Here is a 23,652-nt window from a genome sequence, read left to right as displayed (position 1 = left end):
GTCTGGGCACAGAATAGTTTAGGAAGGATTATTTTATAACAACTGATAATTGTGCTTTATTGTTGACTGAACGTCACATTCTGTTTATTATCTGCTGTAAGCTGCTGCATTTGTTTTTGTTACTGAACTGCCGTTTTCACCTACCTGTGTTTAATCACTGCTGTATAGCTTACTCTCAGTTAACGGCTTTCACAAACAGAAAGACCAGTGTACCTGCCGTCCAGCCACTGGCTTTCTGATGATTAAGTTACAGTTACTGAATTCAGCTCAGAGAGCTCATGCTAAGCCAGACGGCTTCCTTTGTTGTCCAGCATTTTGTTCCCATGTGACGTGATCACATGGTGCATTGTCTCTCCTCCATCTTGTCTCCTCTCTCTCTCACACACACACACACACACACACACACACACACACACACACACACACACGCGTGCCACGCTGTTTGTTTGTAGATATCTTGTTTGCTTAGATTAGTTTATGATAGTTATTTCTTTGATTAAGTTAATTGATGTTGCTTTGTGTAAATAAATTCTGTTATAATTTAAAGAGCAGTTGTTTGTGATTACTGGTGTATCTTCATTGTGATATAAGCTGGGTGCGAGGGCTTTTTGTACGGATTTCAATTTATTAAATATAGGTCATAAATTATTAATAATATTAGTATTTAAATAATTAATTAGAGACTAATTTTATGATATTTGGTTATTGTTCTCTGATCTCAGAGTGGTGCCCCTGGTTCAATTCATTTATTTAACCAAATTTTACTATTTAAAACAAAATATAAATGATGCCCACGTATTAACTCTGCAAAACCCAAACGTAAGAGTTTGCTAATGATGCTAAAAATTCTAACTATGCTAATGATACCAGTAATGCTAACGAAAGCCTGCAGCGCTAACAGAGCAGCCACAATCAGTTTGCTAACACATAGAGTGTCTGGTCATGCTGGCAGCAGGTGAAGTAAGTCAACCAGACTTCCCTTGAAGTGTCTTAAATATCTAGGACAGAGATATTATAGTGATCTTTAAGTGTATACTGCACACATCTGTTAAAGGAGTTTCCTTCAGTGAAATGGTTGTTTAGAGGTGTGGTTTGCAGGATGAGTTATGAGTGTCAGGAAATGTTTAGAGCAAAGCTAGGATCCCCCACAGTGGAATGTGAACAAATGGACCCTTATGTCCAGAGGGTTGCCCAGGGACATCTAGACAGGAGATTGTACCTGTGACCTGTGTTGGCCTTTAAGTTTATGACATACATATAATTGCAGAGGCCCCTGCTGTTGAAGTAGGAGGGGTTGTCCTAAAAAACAAACAGATGTCCTCATGTGTCCTGTGACATTGTGTATAAATAGCATTCTCAGTGTATGTTCGGGAGAGATCGGTATTGGCTTATTGTCTCTCCTGAGCAGACGTGTTCAGTGATTCTGTATCTTGTTAATAAACAATTTTGTTTGAAAGCAAGTCAGTCTCAACTGCGAATTTCTTCATCATCAAACATATCAACAACGGGAATCCACATCAATTTTGGCGTCACGGAACAGGATCAGTTGGGGCCTTCTGCAGTGGACGAGAGTTTCAGTGGGAGCATTTTTTCATCACCTCAGAGCGTGAGTGTTGTTTTTACACATTGGGGAGTTGATTCTGTCTGAACTTTAGCTCCACTGTCAAAGAACTGAAGTGCAATAATGTGTTGATGTTGGAGTAATTCTCCGTCTAAATTGGGGTTTATTGAGTTAAAAAGTATATAAATAAAGGGGAATAAAAGAAAAGAGAATAAGAGATAAATATAAGAGATAAAGAGAATAAAATGGAAAGGTAGAGTTAGTATAAGCGCAACAAGTAACTAGAGAACAGTTAGCTAAAAAACTATGCAAGTTTAATAAGGACAGGGCCCGTATCCTTTTAACAGTAAGACATGTGTAAATTAGACACTGAAGTGAAAGTTGGCTTTAAGAAGTAGTCAAATTGAGTAAAAATAAAACAAAGGGGATCCCTGGCCAGGGAAATGGGAAATTGGAGAAATTAAACGTATAATGTAGGAAATACAGAGATTAAATAGATGAGAAATAAAGAAGAGAAGTAAAAAGATGAAAAGAGAGATAAAAGAGTTTTGAGAAAAGTGGAAAAATGAAAGCACTGAATAAAGGAAAATGTGTGCATTGAAGCATGCAATGTGAAGTAATTTGTTAAAAGACAATTTGTTAAAAGTTTGGCCAAAGTAAAAAAGTTGGAAGGAAAAATTATAAATGAGTCGACTTTAAGATTTAAGGTGAATCGCGGTTGAAGCTTGTGTGTGTTTGTGTGCAGCTGTACAGCTTGGGTGTGTGTGTGTGTGTGTGTTACAAGACAGCCTGTGTCTTGTGGGTTGCGCTGTGATTTGGATGTTTTTGAGAGATCTGTGAAGCTATGTGTGTTTGATCCGGAAATGTTCTTGTTTGTGTGTGATTGATAAATAGAATAGATGTATTATTAAATAGGCATATATAGCAGGTGATTGGTTAAAGGTGATTTAGTAACTGATAAGGGGACATTTTTTGTTTCATAAGTGTTAAAATACCTATGAGCCTTTGTTCCAGAGGACGTTTATTTAATCTGATCTTCATCAGTGTTAAAATACCTATGAGCCCTTTGTTTCAGGGGACGTTTATATATACGACTTGATAAAATATGAGCCCCTCAGAGGACGTTTATATAATCTGATAAATACTAATGAGCCTAATAAAGGACGTTTATAGATAAATATATATAGTATCTGTTTTTTAACAGAAGTGGAGAGTGCAGTAAGGATAGTCTGCACATATTCAGGGAATAGGAATAGAGAAAAGAAAATCGTCTGAGAAAGTTAAAACTGCCGGCTGATTGGAGTGTGAATTTTTCTCCTCTTTCTGTCTGTTTGTGTGTATGTGTGTGAACACATTATGCTGCGAATTTTGTCTGTTCAAAAGAACGAATAGTCTTCTTTAAAATAGGTGGAGAAGTTAGTTTTTCAGAGGATACATTTTGTATTTGGCTGTTGATTGGGAGAATATTGTGCTGGCTTTTGTGTGTCTGTAGACTCTGTGCATTAACTGCACTGGGTTTGGAGATGATGTTAACTCTTTGACAGCCAGTTAATACTGGAAGCTCTTGAGAAATTTAGGAGGCGGACCAAGAGGCGTTGCCTCAAATAGAGAGCCAATTAGATTACTCCTCTTGATGAGGAGTGGAGAGGGAGCCTTCCTCCTCTTCTTCTCTCTGGGGGACACAGAGGGAAGGAAAACACACCCCCGGCAGGGAGACAGCTTTTGCCACAGATAGAAAAAAAAAGAAAAAAAAAATGAATGACAGATAATGTGTGCATATTTCACTGAATTGTTATTGCATTGTGTATACAAATTCAGAGCGACCCTAAGACACTAAACTTTTGTTTTGTTTCTTTCTTTTGTCTTCTCTGTTTTTACTATGTTGTGCGAGAACTGGAGGAGATGGAGTGTCTGAATTGGATCAGTCCAAAAGGCAGATGATGAGAAACCTGGCATTACTTCACAAACACTGGAAGTGAGCAGATGACAGCACGTAGGGATCCTGAATCCAGCTTGATCAAGGCCAGTGCGGTTTTATCCACAAAACTCTTTCAACAAACATCTGCATTTCTCTATATGTGAATACATTTATTTATAGTCAACATTTTTGACATATGTTTAGTTTGTTTTCACATATGGGGCTTACAGTATTTCTTCTGATACATCACATTGCAATTATTTAGGAGGAAATCTTGGCATCTTACTGACTAATTGAAGCATTTGGTTAATTAATGGAGTATTGATGAGTTGATTGATCATTTGTGGAGAAGTTGATTTGATTCAAATGCTGTGAATGCTGGTTTCATTATCTGAGTATGATTTATCTTGATTTGGGGCTATTTTGAGATGGAACATTGACATTATTGCCATAATTTAAGATAAATAGGTGTGATTAGATGTATTAGGTAATAAACAAGTGCTTTTGCTTTCATAGTAAGAAGCCTTTGGTCTCCTTTGGGGTTGGCAAATTTATTCACTTTCAAGTGTGGTAACACGGTACTTTCTAAAATAGTTTTTAACTAGTTCAGTTCAACTTACAATACAAGGAACTAAGAGGGTCATTGTAATGTCAAAGATGGACACCAAAATTACAAAAGCAATCACTCCGGTTGATGTGGTACAGAAGATGAATCCTCTAGTTAAAAATATTCTAAAAATAGGGGAAAAATGGAGCAAGCGTTGGCCTGACATTGAACAGCCTTGGCCAGTAGAGGGGACTTTGAACCCGGATGTGATCAAAACAATACAGGTGCTTGTGTCTACATATAAGGTAAATCAGAAGAAAGGTAAAATGGGAACAAGACGTAAGGAGAAAAGACAAATTGAACTTGGCATTCTGCAGTTGTTTGAAAATGAGGGACAGAAATTGTTAGAAGCTGCGAGAGAAAAAAGAGACCACAGTATGCAAGAAATACAGAAAAATGATAAGGCAGCAGGAAAGTTAATGGAAAAGGTTAACACAGCCTTTTCACATACTGCATTAGCAAAGAAGCCCCCACCTTATGAGAAGGAAGTGAAGTTTACTGAGGTTTATCCTCAGCACCCAGTGATTAGACAGGAGGGCAACTATCACATCACAGATGAGAGTGATAGTGATGGAGACTCAGAGAGAGAAGGTCCTACATATCTTCACTGCTAGCAGCCAGTGCAGGGGTGGAAGATGATGGATGCAGGATTTTAAGAGAAATTGAGAGGACTATAAATAGATGCCTTGTGAACATAAGTGACTCTACCAGTCCAGAAACTAAGCGATTATTGGAAAAGCAATTACAGGAACTGCAAAAAACACAGAGAAAAAGACAGAAGAAGAAGTCTCAAAAGTATGACACTTTGGGGTATATATTACGTCCAAGAAAAGAAAAGAGACTCGATAAAATGTGCCCAGTAATTGTGCGAGGTAAAAATTTAGAGTATAAACCATAGCAAAGTACAGATATGTCAAACATGCTTGAAAAGTTACCCACTCTTCAGGATGGAGCACATCCTTGGATTTCAAAGTTAGAAGAGGTTTTGGTGGGAACACAGCCTGCCATGGGAGACATTAAGAGACTTTTGGCTAGTCTCATTGGGGTCCCAGCGATGGAAGAAATCCTGCAAGCAGCAGGCCTTAATAGATATGTGGCGACTGCAGTGTATGATCCAGAAAAAATTCCCGGCCAACGCATACGTTTTGTGGGCGGCAGTAGCTCAGTCTGTAGGGACTTGGGTTGGGAATCGGAGGGTCGCCGGTTCAGGTCCCGGCACGGACCAAGTCCGGAAATTGGTCTGGTAGCTGGAGAGGTGCCAGGCCACTTTCTGAGCACTGCCGAGGTGCCCTTGAGCAAGGCACCTAACCCCCCCCCCCCCCCCCACAAGCTCAGGAGCGCCCGCTGTGGGCAGCCCCCTCACTCTGAGACCTCTCCATTAGTGCATGTCCACAGGATCCTGTTTGTGCATGTGTGTGTATTTCAGCCTATGTTTGTGTAGCATGTTTACTAGACAGAGTCTAAAAACGAATTTCCCCTCGCGGGATCAATAAAGTATAAATTCTATTCTAATTCTAAGAATTGTTAGCTGCAAGTAGAGGTCGGATGTGGAGAGCATTGAGAGATACGTTTCCAACAAATGTGCACCCTGATAATATTCTCATTGAATCATTAGGCCCACAGGAAAACCCAAGAGCTTATGTGTCTAGGGCTCATCAAGTGTGGAGAAATGTCACAGGAAATGACCCAGACTTAAATCAAATGGAGCAATCAATTTTGAGAGCTAAGATACAGAAGGGACTGCCCCTACCAGTGAGGAGCAAGTTGGCAGAGGTAGTTGGTCTTGGTAGCATGGCAAAAGGTGTATACAGATCACATAGCACATCAAGTTGAGCTATGTCGGAAAAAGGAGCATGACCAGAAGGAACAGGACCAGGAGACTCTTAGAAAACTTAACCAACTACAGCTGGTGGACAATAAGAAAGAGAAGAAACAAGCTGTGGTTATGCAAAGTCAACCTCAACCAAATCAATTACCACCATAATCGCAGCATGAACAGATCCAGTTTCAGCTACCTCAACTGTTATCCGTGATTCCCACTGCACCTTTTCCACAGTCAGTTTTTGATCAACCACAGATAGGAAGTTTAGGAAGAGGTAGAGGAGGAAATTTCCAACAGTCTTTAGGAATGTGTCATAATTGTGGACAGCTAAGCCACTTTGCTTGAGAATGTTACAGAAAAGAGGAAGAATAGAGGAAGTTTCAGAGGAGTATAGATAGATGCTGAGGTTGGAGAGGACTGTTCTGTTGTTTACAGGAAAGGTCAAGGAGTTAGATTTATGTTGAAGGAATTGTAAGGTAGAATAGTGAAGGTTTAGGAAGTAGAGAGATAAGTGAATGCTCAGATAATTAAATTGTTAGACCTGCTAGGTCTGATGCTTTAGGAAGCACATGGTTTAGCTCATGTGCAAGGGGGGAGTTAGGAGAAAGATTAAGAAAGAGTATGGTTTTTGGGTACTGTATTTGCTTGAGCAGATTGATTGTGTCATAGGCAGGTGTACAATTTGTCTAAAAACAATGTTAGGACACCAATAGGTCCTTTGTGTGAGTTAGTTGTGGATTTTGTTGATATGATAAGACCGGTAGGAGGTAAAAAATATATGCTAGTTGTTGTGGATAGATTTTCAAGATGGCTTGAAGTCTGTCCAACTAAGCGGAAAGATGCTCAGTCTGCTGCCAAGAAAGTTTTTGTGTTGTGAGGTTATAAGCAGGTGGGGTCTCCCAGACTGCATATCTTCAGATAATGGAAAAGAGTTTGTGAATAAAACAGTAAGACTAATTTTGAAAAATTGGGAATTAAATAACGTCTAGGAGTTGTCTATCATCTGCGAATCCAAGGTGTTTGTGAAAAAATGAATGATGTGTTAAAAAATGTATTGTTAAAATCTGCCAACACATAGGTCTGAATTTGATGAAGGTGTTTCTGTTGGTGTTAATGGTGTTTTGATTAAAGCCACTTAGAGGTAAAAGTTTAAATTTAACTGGAGGTGACTGTTATACTTTGATCCCTGATGCTGCTGACAATATGACTAGTGTCATAGATGCGCTGAAACTTATAAGGGATTCTGGTGGCTACTCTTCCATCACTATGTGTGATGTTTTGTTTTTGTATGCTGTTGTTGACCTTTGCTAAAGCTATGGTATTGAGATTTGAAGTTAGTAGATCAATGGGGGATAAAACATTCAGATGCCACTACTGAGTGGTAATGATCTAAGCGAAGATGAGGAGGTCATAGAGATTGGACAAGAGCTGGTAGAGAAATATCCATTTTGAATATCTGACTTCATCATTGACTCCCTATTATTTTGAACAAAGAAGTGAATGGATAAAAGGGGGGAAATTGAATAGGTTAATCATGTAGTGGAATAATGTGAAAGTATGATACAAAAATGAATATATTTTTGATGTTTTTGTATGTGCAAAGATACTGGCTGTTGATTTTTCTTCCTAGGACAATATTTGGGAGACCAAAGTGAGGGTGGCTGATTGTCCAGAGATCCTTCCAGCCTAATGGACTTGAACAACCAAACTTAGGAAAATGGAGGATGGAAATGGATAATGGACCCTGAATGAGGACATCATGATGAGGGGTTTCGATTGAAAAATCATTGAGGGGTTATTACAGTAGAAGCTGATGCTGCTAAAAAGCATCAGTTTTGATATATATGTATGTTTTATGTATGTTTTATGTATGTTTTTATAGTATTGGATTTTCTTCATTACAATGTAATTTGTATTATTGGTTACTATAATGTACTTTTTACTCTATAGTAGGTATTTTTAGTAAAACATATGTTGGGCCATGCAGGCTTAGTACAGTCTGTGCCTTTGAGTTATTTACTGAGATCACAAAGAGGCCTAAAAGGACTCTTTATCCCAGAATCCCCTGCGGTACTTCACACCTACGTGTGACGTAAAGGGGGGACCGGAACCTGTGGTAAACCCACAGGCAGCTCCAGTCTTTAAAAGCAATCACCAGGCATTGCTTCCTTCTCTTCAAGTGTGGTCTGCCGACACCAGAGGATACCCTCTCCAACAAGATGGACTCCAGCATTCGAGACAAAGCCTTTCCTCCTCTTGACTTACATAGGTTAAACTTCAGAGCTGATCTCCTAGCTCAGTATAGGTAGCTCTTCACATGCTGAATTCAAGCATCAGAGGATTCAGCTGACTACTTCCATGGCATATTTTTAGGAGTTTTGGGCGCAATCAGATGCTATCAGGTTCGAGCAAAAAGAAGAGTTTCTTTCCTTTGATTTTTCGTAAGACGTCATTGAACGCAACTGGACAGGAGCGCTGAAGGAAGCCCACTGATCCCTGAATCCACAAGGACACATAAAGAACTCGGCTCCTGTAACCAGAAGACCCTATAGAGCAGCGCTCTGGTCGAAGATCTGAATCCCGCTACCCTCCTCCTACATCTGCCACGAAGGAACCCTGCCTGAATCTGATGATTCAACATTCAACAGAGTGACAATCTAACCAACTTTGCAACGATCACCAGGAGTTACCCCAAGTAAGAGCTTTGGTCTGGGCAGAAAGTTTCAGAAATAGTTATGTTTCTTTTATAACCACTGATAATTATGCATCATTGTTGACGAGACATTCTGTTTATTATCTGTTGTCAACTGCTGCATTTGTTTTATTGTGATGAACTGCTGTGTTCACCTATGTATGTAATGCTGTGCTAGTTTACCTTCAGTCAACGGCTTTCACAATCAGAAAGACCAGTGTACCCGCCGTTGAATCAAAGTCCGGCCACTGGCTTTCTGGTGTTTAAGTAACAGTTACTGAACTCAGCTCAGAGAGCTCAAACTATTTCAAAAGGTAGCCACACGGCTTCTTTTGTTGTCCACCATTTTGTCCACATGTGACAAAGTCACATGGTGCATTGTCTCTCTCCACCATCTTGTTTTCTCTCTTTCTCTCTCTCTCTCTCTCTCCTCTACACACACACACACACACACACACACACACACACACACACATTTACACCTTCCACAAGCCTTGCTTGATAATGTTTGTTGCTTAGATTAGTTTATAATAGTTATTTGTTTGATTAAGTTCATTGATTTTTATTGGTGTTGCTTTGTTTAAATAAATTCTGTTATAATTTAAGAGAGCAGTTGTTTGTGATTACTGGTGTATTTGCATTGTGATATAAGCTGGGTGCGAAGGCTTTGTGTACGGATTCACGCCTTCAATTTATTAAATATAGTTATTAATTATTAATAATATTAGTAATTAAATAACTAATCTGAGACTGATTTGAGTGATATTTTGGTTATATTTCCCTGAGTACAGGGTGGTGCCCCAAAACGAGATTAAACATAGTTTAATGAAATTTTATTTATATTATTAATAATTAGAAATAATTATTAAAGAATATAACCAAAGTTGACTTGATACAACCCCAACACATATTATTTGGATTAGTATTGGAGTTTTCAGGAACTGTATGAGATGCATATATTGGGACCTCAGGTGTTTTCTTTCTTTATCGATCCTTAGGGAAAGTGGTGTTAGGTAGGGAAAGGTCCATTGGAAGGTGCGATGGACAACTTTTTTGATTTTATTTCTGAGGGTTTAAATGTATGCATTTCTATATCGTCCTATAAAGTTTTTATAACCTTTTTCTTTTTGATTTGATTGGTTTGGAGTACTATATGTGGTTGCCTGGGGCAGATGGACCGTGAGAGAGTTTTCCTGTCTAGATTGTTTGATGGATAAAAAAGAAAGATAGCTGCCAGATGGGTTTTTCGCTCTCACACTCTAGAACAAACAAATATTTTACTATATTGCTAAGGTTAAGCATGGATAGAAGTGATTCTTATGAGGCCAATTAACATCATGATTGTATGTTTTTTTTGGTTTGCGAGACTGTCGTCTCGAAGGGGGGAATGAAGTGTCTTAAATATCTAGGACAGAGATATTATAGTGATCTTTAAGTGTATACTGCACACATCTGTTAAAGGAGTTTCCTTCAGTGAAATGGTTGTTTAGAAGTGTTGTTTGCAGGATGAGTTATGAGTGTCAGGAAATGTTTAGAGCAAAGCTAGGATCCCCCACAGTGGAATGTGAACAAATGGACCCTTATGTCCAGAGGGTTGCCCAGGGACATCTAGACAGGAGATTGTACCTGTGACCTGTGTTGGCCTTTAAGTTTATGACATACATATAATTGCAGAGGCCCTTGCTGTTGAAGTAGGAGGGGTTGTCCTAAAAAACAAACAGATGTCCTCATGTGTCCTGTGACATTGTGTATAAATAGCATTCTCAGTGTATGTTCGGGAGAGATCGGTATTGGCTTCTTGTCTCTCCTGAGCAGACGTGTTCAGTGATTCTGTATCTTGTTAATAAACAATTTTGTTTGAAAGCAAGTCAGTCTCAACGGCGAATTTCTTCATCATCAAACATATCAACAACGGGAATCCACATCACCCTCTCCCCAGTAACCTTTTCCAGCTCTGCCTGGGGGATTCTGAGGCGTTCACAGGCCAGGGATATATACTTCCTTAGAACTCTGGGTGTATACCTCAGGGTCTCCTCCCAGTTGGGCGTGCCTCTAAAACCTCCAAAGGGAGGCGCAAGAGTAGCGGCTCCTCCCCCTCTCTCTAAGGCTGAGCCCAGACATCCTCCAGAGGAAACTAATTTCAGCTGTTTGTATCTGGGATCTTATTCTTTCAGTCACTAGCCAATGCTAATGATGACACATGAGGGTTAAAACAAAGATCCACCGATTAATCGAGTGCTCTACCTTCATGCGCAGCTCCCTCTTCACCATTGTTCAGTACAATGCCGGCTGATGCTGCAACAGTCCGCCTGTCAATCACACAGTCCATTTTACCCAATAGTCAGTAAATATCATTGGACAAAGCCTGTTGGTTTCTAAAGGTCTGAAATGCTGTCTCAGCCTAATTTTCAGTCAACTTAACGACAGGCTGAGAGCTGGAGCTGAGGCGGTCAATCAGGTCAGCTACACGCCTTATTGTGAATAACTCTTATCCTTCATCAAATCAAAACTGATGAGTCATCAAAACATTCACCCCCCCGTACAGTGTGTGTCCATCGAGACATGAGCTAATCACACCTATTTGGTTTTTTGAACCAGGCTGTAAACATGTTAATCTCTGCTGTAAAAACAGGCTTTTTAGAATGGGTGTGTATGTGACTTCCTGTGCTTCTGCAGCCAGCCTCTAGTGGACACTCCAGGAACTGCAGGATTTTATGCTTATATACTCATTTTTCAACACCGGAGGTTGCTGCTTGTGACCACTTGCTTGGGGCAAAGACCGCCTAACCCATCCAGAGGGAATAATCCATCATTTACATTTTAAACATGAGCGATTATCAACATAAACAGTTGATGTTGTATCAGACCAATATTGATTTATTGAAGTTCATCTTAGAGTGGAGTGTGCACAAGTTTGTAATCTGACACTTAATAAAATGTTTTCTTTGATTTTTTGAATCTTCACTTTAAATCATGAAAACAATCAGATTCAGATGATTCAGAGAAACAGAAAGCTTCATCAATCTGCAGGTCAAACACAGTGCTCCTCTTCACGCTTCACTCAAAGCAGCTCACAGCTGATTCGACGAGGAGAAACCATGCAGTCTTTGAATACCAATCAGGAGAATACTGTCGTTTGAGTGTTCCAGTTCAAACATTTTAATGTCAGCTGAATCAGAAAATCAAAGAAACGTCCGAGACCAGATCCTCCAGGTCCTCACTGATCCTCCAGGTTGGTGAACGCTCCGGCCTCCCAACGCAAAGCTCTGAGATTCTTATGACGAATGACTCGAGTCGACTCAACGACCTGAGAGAGAGAGAATTAAATTTATTTATTTAATAGGGTCAATGCAATTTAACATAGTTTCAATACAAAGCATGAAACTGATGTACTGCATAAAGAGTATATAGCTTTCGCTAATTTCCACCTCATGTCCCCAGTTGGGCCTTTGTGCAAACAAACAGATTTACCACTATATGAGGATACATTAAAATACATGTACAACAATACAAATGCTATAAACCAGTTTAAAATAAAGTTTTAATATACTTATTAAAAGTGGTACAGCTCTGGCTTGCTTTCAGCATTTCACCTTTTTTGTAAACGAGTTGTTAACTTTCTGGTTATCTGACTGGTTAACTGTCTGGTTAACTGTCTGGTTAACTTGTTGGCTAACTGTCCGGTTATCTGACTGGTTAACTGACTGGTTAACATACTGGTTAACTGACTGGTTAACTGATTGGTTAACTTGTTGGTTATCTGACTGGTTAACTGACTGGTTAACTGTCTGGTTAACATACTGGTTATCTGTCTGGTTAACTGACTGGTTAACTGTCTGGTTAACATACTGGTTATCTGACTAGTTATCTGACTGGTTAACTGTCTGGTTAACATACTGGTTATCTGACTGGTTAACTGATTGGTTAACTTGTTGGTTATCTGACTGGTTAACTGTCTGTTTAACATACTGGTTAACTGACTGGTTAACTGACTGGTTAACTGTCTGGTTAACATACTGGTTAACTGACTGGTTAACTGTCTGGTTAACTGATTGGTTAACTGTCTGGTTAACTGTCTGGTTAACATACTGGTTAACTGATTGGTTAACTTGTTGGTTATCTGACTGGTTAACTGACTGGTTAACTGTCTGGTTAACATACTGGTTAACTGATTGGTTAACTTGTTGGTTATCTGACTGGTTAACTGACTGGTTAACTGTCTGGTTAACATATTGGTTATCTGTCTGGTTATCTGACTAGTTATCTGACTGGTTAACTGTCTGGTTAACATACTGGTTATCTGACTGGTTAACTGATTGGTTAACTTGTTGGTTATCTGACTGGTTAACTGTCTGTTTAACATACTGGTTAACTGACTGGTTAACTGTCTGGTTAACTGTCTGGTTAACTTGTTGGCTAACTGTCCGGTTATCTGACTGGTTAACTGACTGGTTAACTGTCTGGTTAACATACTGGTTAACTGATTGGTTAACTGACTGGTTAACTGTCTGGTTAACTGTCTGGTTAACTTGTTGGCTAACTGTCCGGTTATCTGACTGGTTAACTGACTGGTTAACTGTCTGGTTAACTGATTGGTTATCTGACTGGTTAACTGTCTGATTAACTGTCTGGTTAACTGATTGGTTAACTGTCTGGTTAACTGTCTGGTTAACTGTCTGGTTAACTGATTGGTTAACTGTCTGGTTAACTGTCTGGTTAACTGTCTGGTTAACTGATTGGTTAACTGTCTGGTTAACTGATTGGTTAACTGTCTGGTTAACTGACTGGTTAACTGTCTGGTTAACTGATTGGTTAACTGTCTGGTTAACTGTCTGGTTAACATACTGGTTAACTGATTGGTTAACTGATTGGTTAACTTGTTGGTTATCTGACTGGTTAACTGACTGGTTAACTGTCTGGTTAACATACTGGTTAACTGATTGGTTAACTTGTTGGTTATCTGACTGGTTAACTGACTGGTTAACTGTCTGGTTAACATACTGGTTATCTGTCTGGTTATCTGACTAGTTATCTGACTGGTTAACTGTCTGGTTAACATACTGGTTATCTGACTGGTTAACTGATTGGTTAACTTGTTGGTTATCTGACTGGTTAACTGTCTGTTTAACATACTGGTTAACTGACTGGTTAACTGTCTGGTTAACATACTGGTTAACTGACTGGTTAACTGTCTGGTTAACTGATTGGTTATCTGACTGGTTAACTGTCTGATTAACTGTCTGGTTAACTGATTGGTTAACTGTCTGGTTAACTGTCTGGTTAACTGTCTGGTTAACTGATTGGTTAACTGACTGGTTAACTGACTGGTTAACTGTCTGGTTAACTGTCTGGTTAACTGACTGGTTAACTGTCTGGTTAACATACTGGTTAACTGTCTGGTTAACTGTCTGGTTAACTGTCTGGTTAACTGATTGGTTAACTGACTGGTTAACTGATTGGTTAACTGTCTGGTTAACTGTCTGGTTAACTGACTGGTTAACTGTCTGGTTAACATACTGGTTAACTGACTGGTTAACTGTCTGGTTAACTGATTGGTTATCTGACTGGTTAACTGTCTGATTAACTGTCTGGTTAACTGATTGGTTAACTGTCTGGTTAACTGTCTGGTTAACTGTCTGGTTAACTGATTGGTTAACTGACTGGTTAACTGACTGGTTAACTGTCTGGTTAACTGTCTGGTTAACTGACTGGTTAACTGACTGGTTAACTGACTGGTTAACTGTCTGGTTAACTGTCTGGTTAACTGACTGGTTAACTGACTGGTTAACTGTCTGGTTAACATACTGGTTAACTGACTGGTTAACTGTCTGGTTAACTGATTGGTTAACTGACTGGTTAACTGTCTGGTTAACATACTGGTTAACTGACTGGTTAACTGTCTGGTTAACTGATTGGTTATCTGACTGGTTAACTGATTGGTTAACTGTCTGGTTAATTGTCTGGTTAACTGATTGGTTAACTGTCTGGTTAACTGTCTGGTTAACTGTCTGGTTAACTGATTGGTTAACTGTCTGGTTAACTGTCTGGTTAACTGATTGGTTAACTGTCTGGTTAACTGTCTGGTTAACTGTCTGGTTAACTGATTGGTTAACTGACTGGTTAACTGACTGGTTAACATACTGGTTAACTGACTGGTTAACTGTCTGGTTAACTGATTGGTTATCTGACTGGTTAACTGTCTGGTTAACTGATTGGTTAACTGTCTGGTTAACTGATTGGTTAACTGTCTGGTTAACTGTCTGGTTAACTGTCTGGTTAACTGTCTGGTTAACTGTCTGGTTAACTGATTGGTTAACTGACTGGTTAACTGTCTGGTTAACTGTCTGGTTAACTGATTGGTTAACTGACTGGTTAACTGACTGGTTAACTGACTGGTTAACTGACTGGTTAACTGTCTGGTTAACTGTCTGGTTAACTGATTGGTTAACTGACTGGTTAACTGTCTGGTTAACATACTGGTTAACTGACTGGTTAACTGTCTGGTTAACTGATTGGTTATCTGACTGGTTAACTGTCTGGTTAACTGATTGGTTAACTGTCTGGTTAACTGTCTGGTTAACTGATTGGTTAACTGTCTGGTTAACTGTCTGGTTAACTGTTTGGTTAACTGTCTGGTTAACTGTCTGGTTAACTGATTGGTTAACTGTCTGGTTAACTGTCTGGTTAACTGATTGGTTATCTGATTGGTTAACTGTCTGGTTAACTGACTGGTTAACTGACTGGTTAACTGTTAAAAAGGTGAAGTGTAAACTGGCCGTACCTCGTTGTTGACGTCGTCGACCGGCTGGATTCCTGCGTACTGAAATAATAAATAAATTAATAAGTAATTATTAGTAAACTGTGATGTTTACATTTTGTAACTCGGTTCTTACGTTTTTAACAAAGCTCTCTCAGTGATTTTATTCTGAATGAATAGACGAAGTAGTTATGTACAACTGCTGAGTCACATTATTCTGACAGGTCGTAAACATGCTGAGTCACTTTATTCCGAAAGGATTGAGCTTTCAAATTAAGAGCCTGGGTGCATGATGACTCACAGTGCTCTCCTCCAGTTTCAGCTGAAATCGTCTCTCCTCAAGGTCCTGAAGAAGAGTCTCTGTGAGTCCTCTAAGAGGAGGCGGGGCCTGCTGGAACCCCACGGTGGAGGAGGCGGGGAGGGTGGAGGAGACAAGGTAAGTGGAGGAGGAGGAGGGAGGGGAGTAGGTCCATGGCTGAGCAGTGATGAACGGCAGACGGGCAGAGGGACGAGGAGAAGAAGAGGACCAAGAGATGGTTTTATCTGAAACACAACAGAAAGAACATGAGTGACATCATAAGTGACATCATAAGTGACATCATATGTGACAGATTGTGATGTCAGCTGGACTGTGGTGTGTGTGTGTGTGTGTGTGTGTTGGTGCTTGAGTACATGCATGCTTGCTTGTGTGTGTCTGTGTTGGACTCTGTTACTGATTCACACAAACTGCTGCTGGACTTTGGTGTGTGTGTGTGTGTGTGTGTGTGTGTGTGTGTGTGTGTGTGTGACGGACTTTGGTCGTCGTCTCTGTCAGTTACTCTTTGTCCCGTCTGTTTGTGACTCACAGACACACCAAACTTCGTCTATTTTATGCCGTGTTGCTCATCATCACGATCGCCATTGAGGAATGACTCCTGTTTCATAGCCTGATGCTACAGTTAGCCAGCTTAGCTTAGCATAATCACTGGGACCAAAGGGAAACAGCTATCTTAGCTTAGCATAATCACTTGGACCAAAGGGAAACAGCTATCTTAGCTTAGCATAATCATTTGGACCAAAGGGAAACAGCTATCTTAGCTTAGCATAATCATTTGGACCAAAGGGAAACAGCTATCTTAGCTTAGCTTAGCATAAACACTTGGACCAAAGGGAAACAGCTATCTTAGCTTAGCATAATCACTTGGACCAAAGGGAAACAGCTATCTTAGCTTAGCATAATCATTTGGACCAAAGGGAAACAGCTATCTTAGCTTAGCTTAGCATAAACACTTGGACCAAAGGGAAACAGCTATATTAGTTTAGCTTAGCATAAACACTTGGATCAAAGGGAAACAGCTATCTTAGCTTAGCATAATCACTGGGACCAAAGGGAAACAGCTATCTTAGCTTAGCATAATCACTGGGACCAAAGGGAAACAGCTATCTTAGCTTAGCTTAACGACTCCTGATGCTGCTGTCTCTCTGTGTTTCTACAGATAATTGTTGGACAGGTCAGGTTGGGTCTGGAGTGGTGTGAGTGGAGGCCATCGGGGGAGGGGTGAACAAAAGTGCCTAGGTATGGTACAGGTAACTGGGTTAGGGTTAGGGGTTATGGGTATGGTACAGGTAACTGGGTTAGGGTTAGGGGTATGGTACAGGTAACTGGGTTAGGGTAACTGGGCCTAGTGTAACAGCGCCATGAGGATAATTCTATTATAGCTGACAAAATTCACATGGGATTGGATAATAAGAGTTAGTCATTACTATTTAAGATACTTAGAGAGGACTAAGAAACAGTGAACAGGGGGGTTAGGGGGTTTGTTGGGTTCGGAGGGTTTTAGTGCTTTAAAGCCTGGTACCCTGCCGTGATGAAGATGACTCACCTGTCTTTAGAGGAGGGTAGAACTGACTGACAGCTATCTTGGTAGCCTGTTCCACCAGAGGAGCTGGAGAGCAGGGCTGTCGATCCTCCCTGGACTCCCTCAGCTCCCTCAGCTCCCTCAGCTCCTGCTCCCTCCTGAGGGCCTCCTGGATCTCCTTCTCAATGAAATCTGGAGCTCCTTGTCCCCTGGACTGCAGGCCCGTGGACTCCAGGTTCTCTCTCCAGGACCGGGGTGTGGTTGAGGTGGAGTCATGCTGGTAGGTCAGTGATGGAGAGGAGTGGGAGGAGTGGGAGGATGAAGATGTTGTTCGATCCCTTGCTGAGAGGAAAGAAGACGTTGAACTGGTTTTGCTGGTGTAGAATTCGGTTTCCTCCGGATGTCGGTGAGGACAGCAAGGAGACGGAAAGACTTCTTCAGACTCAGATGGAGGTCTTGGTTTTGAGCCCTCCACCTCGTCTTGTTGATCAAACTCGCTCTTTATGTGTCCCGCCTCCTGTGGAGGATTGAGACTGTACCGACCCAGGAGTCCTCCCTGCTGCTGGGGCTCTTCCTCCCTCTGGTTCTCTTTCTGGATCTCACGCTGGAACACAAAGCTGACTCGGGTCTTGTCTTTGGCTCTGAGCGGAGTTTGTAGCGACTGCAAACGTTTGGTTCTGATCTGGATCATCTCTGCTTTGCTGTCGCTTGGCTTCATGCCTCGAGAGCGGCGGAGGTTCTCCTCACGTTCCTGAGCTAACCGGATTTCCCTTTCAATCGGGGTTTCAGTCGTGGACCTGTCAGTGAACACCTCCAAAGACAGATCCTCCAGGCCTGAGTCCAGGTCATCCAACACACTGCTCTGCCGGCTGTCCTCAGTCCGGTACATCGTCACCTTCCTCTGAGGGAAGCTCTCCTCTTCTTCTGTGGGTCTGAACCTCAGAGTAACCTGGCTCACTTCCACATCACAGGTCACTTCCTGCTTTGATGCTGGACCTTCAGGGTCTCTGAGCAGAGACCTGTTCTGAGGTGTTATCAAGGATCTGAGCGGGTTGAGGAGTGCAGTCAGTCGGTCCTGCTCGATCTTCAGGAACTGTTGTCGGGCGGTGCTGAAGTTGATCTGCTCCTTGTCAATGGTTCCGGGCTCAGCAGGGCCTGGCGGATCTGGTCTGGATGTGACAGGACTGTAGCTCACACTAAATCCTTCAATCAGGGTGTCTGCAGATCTGCAGGGATCCACATCCAGAGGAACTTTGAATATTGGACTCTTCTTCTGTGCTTGCCTGCGAATGATCTCCATTCGAAGCTGCCTCTCCTCTTCCTCCCGGACGACCGAGACGCCATTGTTTGGATCCACTTTGTACGGGGAGTCTGCGTTACTCTCTGAGAACAGACTCTCTGGTTTCCTGCTGCTGCTGTAGGTCTGAAGTTTAAATCCTTTCTCTTCTTTCAGGATGGCCAGCTGCGTCTGCCGCTTTGCAGAGATCATCCAGGCTTCATTCAGCTCTGCCTCAGGACTGGTTGGATCCTCCACGAATGAGTAGAACCCACACTGAGACCCTGAGCTGCTACTGGGACTGCTGGGACTACTGGGACTGCTGGGATTACTGGGACTACTGGGAAGCCACTCTTCACTGGTGGGGACTCCATCCTGAGACACCGCCACCATTCGCGCTTGAACTACCACATCCCTCAAGCGGTCGCCCTGAGAGGAGACAACCACTGAGGACTGACTGCGTGTGATGGAGATGATGTCAGAGCCGAGGACAGGATCTTCCATGTCAGGGGCGGGGCTTAGGGCGGGGCTGAGGGCAGGGCCTGCGATGGAGCGCAGGTCTGAAGGTTGTAGCAGCGGGGACAGCGGCTTCAGCACCCACCTCTTAGGGATGCTGTCCATGGCTGCAGGGGGTGCTGCAGGGGGGGCTGCAGGGGGTGCTGCAGGGGGGGCTGCAGGGGGGGCTGCAGGGGGCGCTGCAGGGGGCGCTGCAGGGGGGGCTGTGTGAGGAAGACGCTGAGCAGAGCGAGTTACAACATCCTGACGGTCATCTGTAGAGAGTCTCTGAAACAACCAGAGGACATGCTCACCTGTTACTATGGAAACTACAGCTTTAGGTCATGCTCACCTGTTACTATGGAAACAACAGCTTTAGGTCATGCTCACCTGTTACTATGGAAACAACAGCTTCAGGTTACATCTTTAAAGTTTAAGAGTTCCTGAACATCAGTGCTGGTAAAAACATTACGTTAGCATCAGTGTGTGAGTGATAAATGGCCCCGCCTCAGTCTGCAGTCAGCTGATAACACACACACACACACACACACACACACACACACACACACACACACACACGTACACACTCATGTTGTATGCAGTGAGCAGTGCAGCCTGCGGGGGCGCTCACTCCTGTTGTTTTTAACTCTGCTGGTTAAAGGGATACTTCACCCATTTGCATTAATCTTTGTATCATTAGAAACCTGGTAGTGTTTCTGAATGGTCGTGCATCCAGCCCCTCTGATGACGCAGAAATCTTCTTCTGTGTCATCGGAGGCTGGAATCAGTGTCACAGATCAGTGGGGGGACCTCACTCGAAACTTAACGTCCACCATCTTGCTTTGATGCTATGCTAACAGGCTCTATGGAGAAAGTATGATGAAAGTATGTTTCAACTTCAGACTGATGTGGATGAAGGGGATTCTGAAGGTCTTGTGCTGGAATCAGATATTCGTGGTTATCTCAACGAGACGCAATATAGTGGCGAGGTGCCTGCTGCCAACAGTCTTATGCCTCGGCTGCAGCAGAGCCGCTGGTCGGACATAGAGTCTGTTTGCTCTGAATCAGTTGAGGAAACGGTCTTATGTGTTGTAGTAACTAGAGGACCTTAGTGGGAGTGGCCTGCGGTGCTGTGCATTCTGGGATTTGGTGTCTTTCATCCACATGAGCCAAAAAGACACTTTCTGTCTTTTCATGGCCAAGAAGGCACCAACTTCAAAATGTATTTCACATTTCTACATATATGACCCAATGTCAATACAGATTCATGTTTCAACAGGTGAAGTATCACCTTAAACTTTTATATCAGACATAGAGTTTGAACGGATCAATAATGAATAGAATTACATGAAACAGGAAGTGAAATCCTGACAAGAGGATTTTATAAATAATAAATGTTGATCATGACCTCTGCTGCTCAGGGCTGTGTTTGACAGACGCCATCAGACTTTACATTCACTTCATTTATACCAACGATTTACTTCAAGAGAATAATTCAAGAGATGTTTTAATTTGATGAAGAATAAAGATTAAATATGAATATTAATTATGATATAAAGAGTTTCAGCTGAGAGCAGAGTCTTACCTCACACCGCTTCCTGTCAGCCGCTCAAACTGAAGAGACAAAGTTCAGCTCCTATCGTCCAATCAGAGGCCCCGCCCACTCCGACACACACACACACGCACTCTCTCTCACACACACACACACACACACACACACACACACACACAGAGACACACACACACACACACACACACACACACACACACACACACACAGACACACAGAGACACACACACACACACACACACACACACACACACAAACACACACACACACACAGACACACACACACACACACACACACACACACACACACACACACAGACACACACACACACACACACACACACACACACACACACACACACACACACAGAGACACACACAGACACACACAGAGACACACACAGACACACACACACAGACACACACAGAGACACACACAGACACACACACACAGACACACACAGAGACACACACACACACACACACACACACACACACACACACACACACACACGTGAGGACCATCCTCTGGACTCTGGACGCTGTAAACCTGCTGATGATGTTCTTCTTCTTTGGTGCATATTTTACTTTCTTTAAGTCAATACTTTGTTTATTTCAGTTTTTGTATTTTTACCTTAATTCATAAACTTAATTCATAAACTTTATTCTTAACTTTATTTGTAAACTTTATTCATAAACTTAATTCATAAACTTAATTCATAAACTTTATTCATAAACTTAATTCATAAACTTTATTCTTAACTTTATTTGTAAACTTAATTCATAAACTTAATTCATAAACTTAATTCATAAACTTAATTCATAAACTTTATTCATAAACTTAATTCATAAACTTTATTCTTAACTTTATTTGTAAACTTTATTCATAAACTTAATTCATAAACTTAATTCATAAACTTAATTCATAAACTTTATTCATAAACTTAATTCATAAACTTTATTCTTAACTTTATTTGTAAACTTTATTCATAAACTTAATTCATAAACTTAATTCATAAACTTTATTCATAAACTTAATTCATAAACTTTATTCTTAACTTTATTTGTAAACTTAATTCATAAACTTAATTCATAAACTTAATTCATAAACTTAATTCATAAACTTTATTCATAAACTTAATTCATAAACTTTATTCTTAACTTTATTTGTAAACTTTATTCATAAACTTAATTCATAAACTTAATTCATAAACTTAATTCATAAACTTAATTCATAAACTTTATTCATAAACTTAATTCATAAACTTTATTTGTAAACTTTTATCTCAGTAAACTTTGAACCTGTTAATCACATCCACAACACTGGCACCCCCCAGTGGTGTTTTGTCATCACTGTATGAATGTCTGCTGCTCAGAGGACTGTGAGGAGGGGAGGGGGCAGCAGGGGTCTTCAGTTCTGAGGTGTAAAGTCTGTTTCTCTCCCTCTGAGTACTTAAAGTAAACCAGATTCCTGGAGTGTGCCCACCTGATACCTGATCGATAAAAGTCAATTAATCTTTTCCTCTAAAGGAGCAGTATGTAACTCTGCCACCTAGTGTTTAAAATGGGTACTGCAGTCCAAATTCTAAACATCATAGAGAGCTCACACAGGTCACCATGTGGTGGACTCTGAAGCTTCAGTGTTTATCCAGCTCTGCATGGGTCTGTAAACCTTTCTGTGTTCTAACCTCTCTCCATTTTTCAAAAGCATCTCCAATATTGATCCTAGTTTGAGCACGTTTCTGCTCGTGGAGCTTATTAGAAACATGCAGAGGCTTTTTAGGTCGGGTACAATCACTTCTATCTGAACCACTTCTCTTGACCGCTTCCATCGCTGCAACACCTGTTGGTTTGACCTGATAACTGCTCTCATATCTGACAAACCAAGGGGCGTCCAAAACAGGCCGTGTGGGGGGGTTGCCTTAAAAGCGCCTACCTTCTCTGGTCCAAACAAATCCAGAGCATTCACCTTTAATATTTGTTAATGATTAATGTTATTCTGCTGCCCCCTGCTGGACTCACACACACACACACACACACACACACACACACACACACACACACACACACACACACATCCATTTGTTTGTTTGTTTGTTTGTCTCACCTTGGTGTCGTGGTCCAGACTCTGACAGAGAACCTGCCAGGGAGGAGTGTACCTGAACATCCTGGACCTGACTGGTGATGATGTCAGACCCTCCGCCAGCAGGAGCCAATCACCATCACCTTTGAGAGAGTTTTTTTTTACTCTTTTTTTCTCTTTCCTGTACAGCCACAGCCAGCTGATCCGCGATTTGTCGATACGACACAAATGGAAACCCCGAGAACAGATTCTATTACTACAATAGTTTTTATATGAATCATTATTATCAGATTATTTTCTGTGTTTCAAAAAAGTTTATGTTATGAAACGCTGTCGTCAGTTTAATTTCTCAGAGCTGTCAATCACTGTGGGAGTGTCAGCAGGGGGCGGGGTTAAAAGACTTTTTTATCCATCTGTTGATCAAAAATCTGATGAAATAAAAGATCAATCAGCTGTTCACAGACAGAAACACCTGCTGACAGGTCATGCTGTCATGATGATGTCACACAGGTAAAAGAAAGAAACAAATTAACAGAAAACAGAGACCTACCTGCGGGTTCTGCTCCACCAGCTGACCGACGACTGATCCAGACTGTGTGTGTGTGTGTGTGTGTGTGTGTGTGTTGCTGAGCAATAGGAATTCTGCTGACCAACAGAAACAGACACAATTACTGACCACACCCACCACACACACACACACACACACACACAGACACACATACACACACACTGACAGCTGGCCGCTGTTTGTTTTTGTCCAGCGTGTGTGTGTGTGTGTGTGTGTGTGTGTTTATGTCATTTAGATGAAAATGCCCTGTCTGTTTTTCTAGATGTGTCCTGCAGGGGGCAGCACTGAACCTCAGTCAGCAGGTTACCACGACGACAGGAGGTGACTGCTGGACATCCTATCACAGCAGGTTTTTTTAATACTCATCAGCTTTGTCTGGTGTGGAGGTGTGGATCGGGGGGGGGGGGGGGGGGGGGGGGGGGGGGGGTTTGGTCAACAGCTGCTTCTTGATTTGAAGAAACATTA

The 23,652-nt window shown here is 41.5% G+C and overlaps 1 protein-coding gene and 1 long non-coding RNA gene across 5 annotated transcripts in view; both read right to left on the bottom strand.

Moving 5' to 3' along the window:
* Nucleotides 1-9,053, bottom strand: part of LOC132971938 (uncharacterized) — a 9,070-nt gene extending 17 nt beyond the window's left edge. Inside the window, exons 1-2 of the long non-coding RNA XR_009672836.1 lie at nt 8,824-9,053; nt 1-213 (exon numbers count right to left, since the gene is read on the bottom strand). The exon at nt 1-213 is cut by the window's left edge and continues 17 nt beyond it. This is a non-coding gene — a long non-coding RNA (uncharacterized LOC132971938). The remainder of the gene's footprint in view (nt 214-8,823) is intronic.
* Nucleotides 9,054-11,456: 2,403 nt separating this feature from the next.
* On the bottom strand, nt 11,457-23,211 carry misp (mitotic spindle positioning). Of its 4 annotated transcripts, XM_061034768.1 has the most exons (8): nt 20,552-20,654; nt 19,782-19,829; nt 19,671-19,726; nt 19,357-19,489; nt 17,220-19,254; nt 15,659-15,900; nt 15,382-15,420; nt 11,457-11,907 (listed from the first exon to the last, which is right to left on the bottom strand). In XM_061034768.1, exons 5-8 carry the CDS (start codon nt 19,090-19,092, stop codon nt 11,818-11,820), a joined length of 2,244 nt encoding a protein of 747 aa, XP_060890751.1. In that variant the 5' UTR covers nt 19,093-19,254; nt 19,357-19,489; nt 19,671-19,726; nt 19,782-19,829; nt 20,552-20,654; the 3' UTR covers nt 11,457-11,817. The 4 variants fall into 4 exon arrangements, with proteins under 4 accessions (XP_060890751.1, XP_060890752.1, XP_060890750.1 ...); XM_061034769.1 differs by lacking the exon at nt 19,357-19,489; XM_061034767.1 differs by lacking the exons at nt 19,357-19,489; nt 19,671-19,726; nt 19,782-19,829; nt 20,552-20,654 and adding exons at nt 22,644-22,762; nt 23,170-23,211.
* Nucleotides 23,212-23,652: the final 441 nt, after the last annotated feature.

The sequence above is a fragment of the Labrus mixtus genome, chromosome 3, assembly GCF_963584025.1.
Source record: "Labrus mixtus chromosome 3, fLabMix1.1, whole genome shotgun sequence".
NCBI classification, from domain to species: domain Eukaryota; kingdom Metazoa; phylum Chordata; class Actinopteri; order Labriformes; family Labridae; genus Labrus; species Labrus mixtus.
Note: the sequence above shows the minus strand (reverse complement) of the source record. Positions and strands in the feature narration are given on the sequence as shown.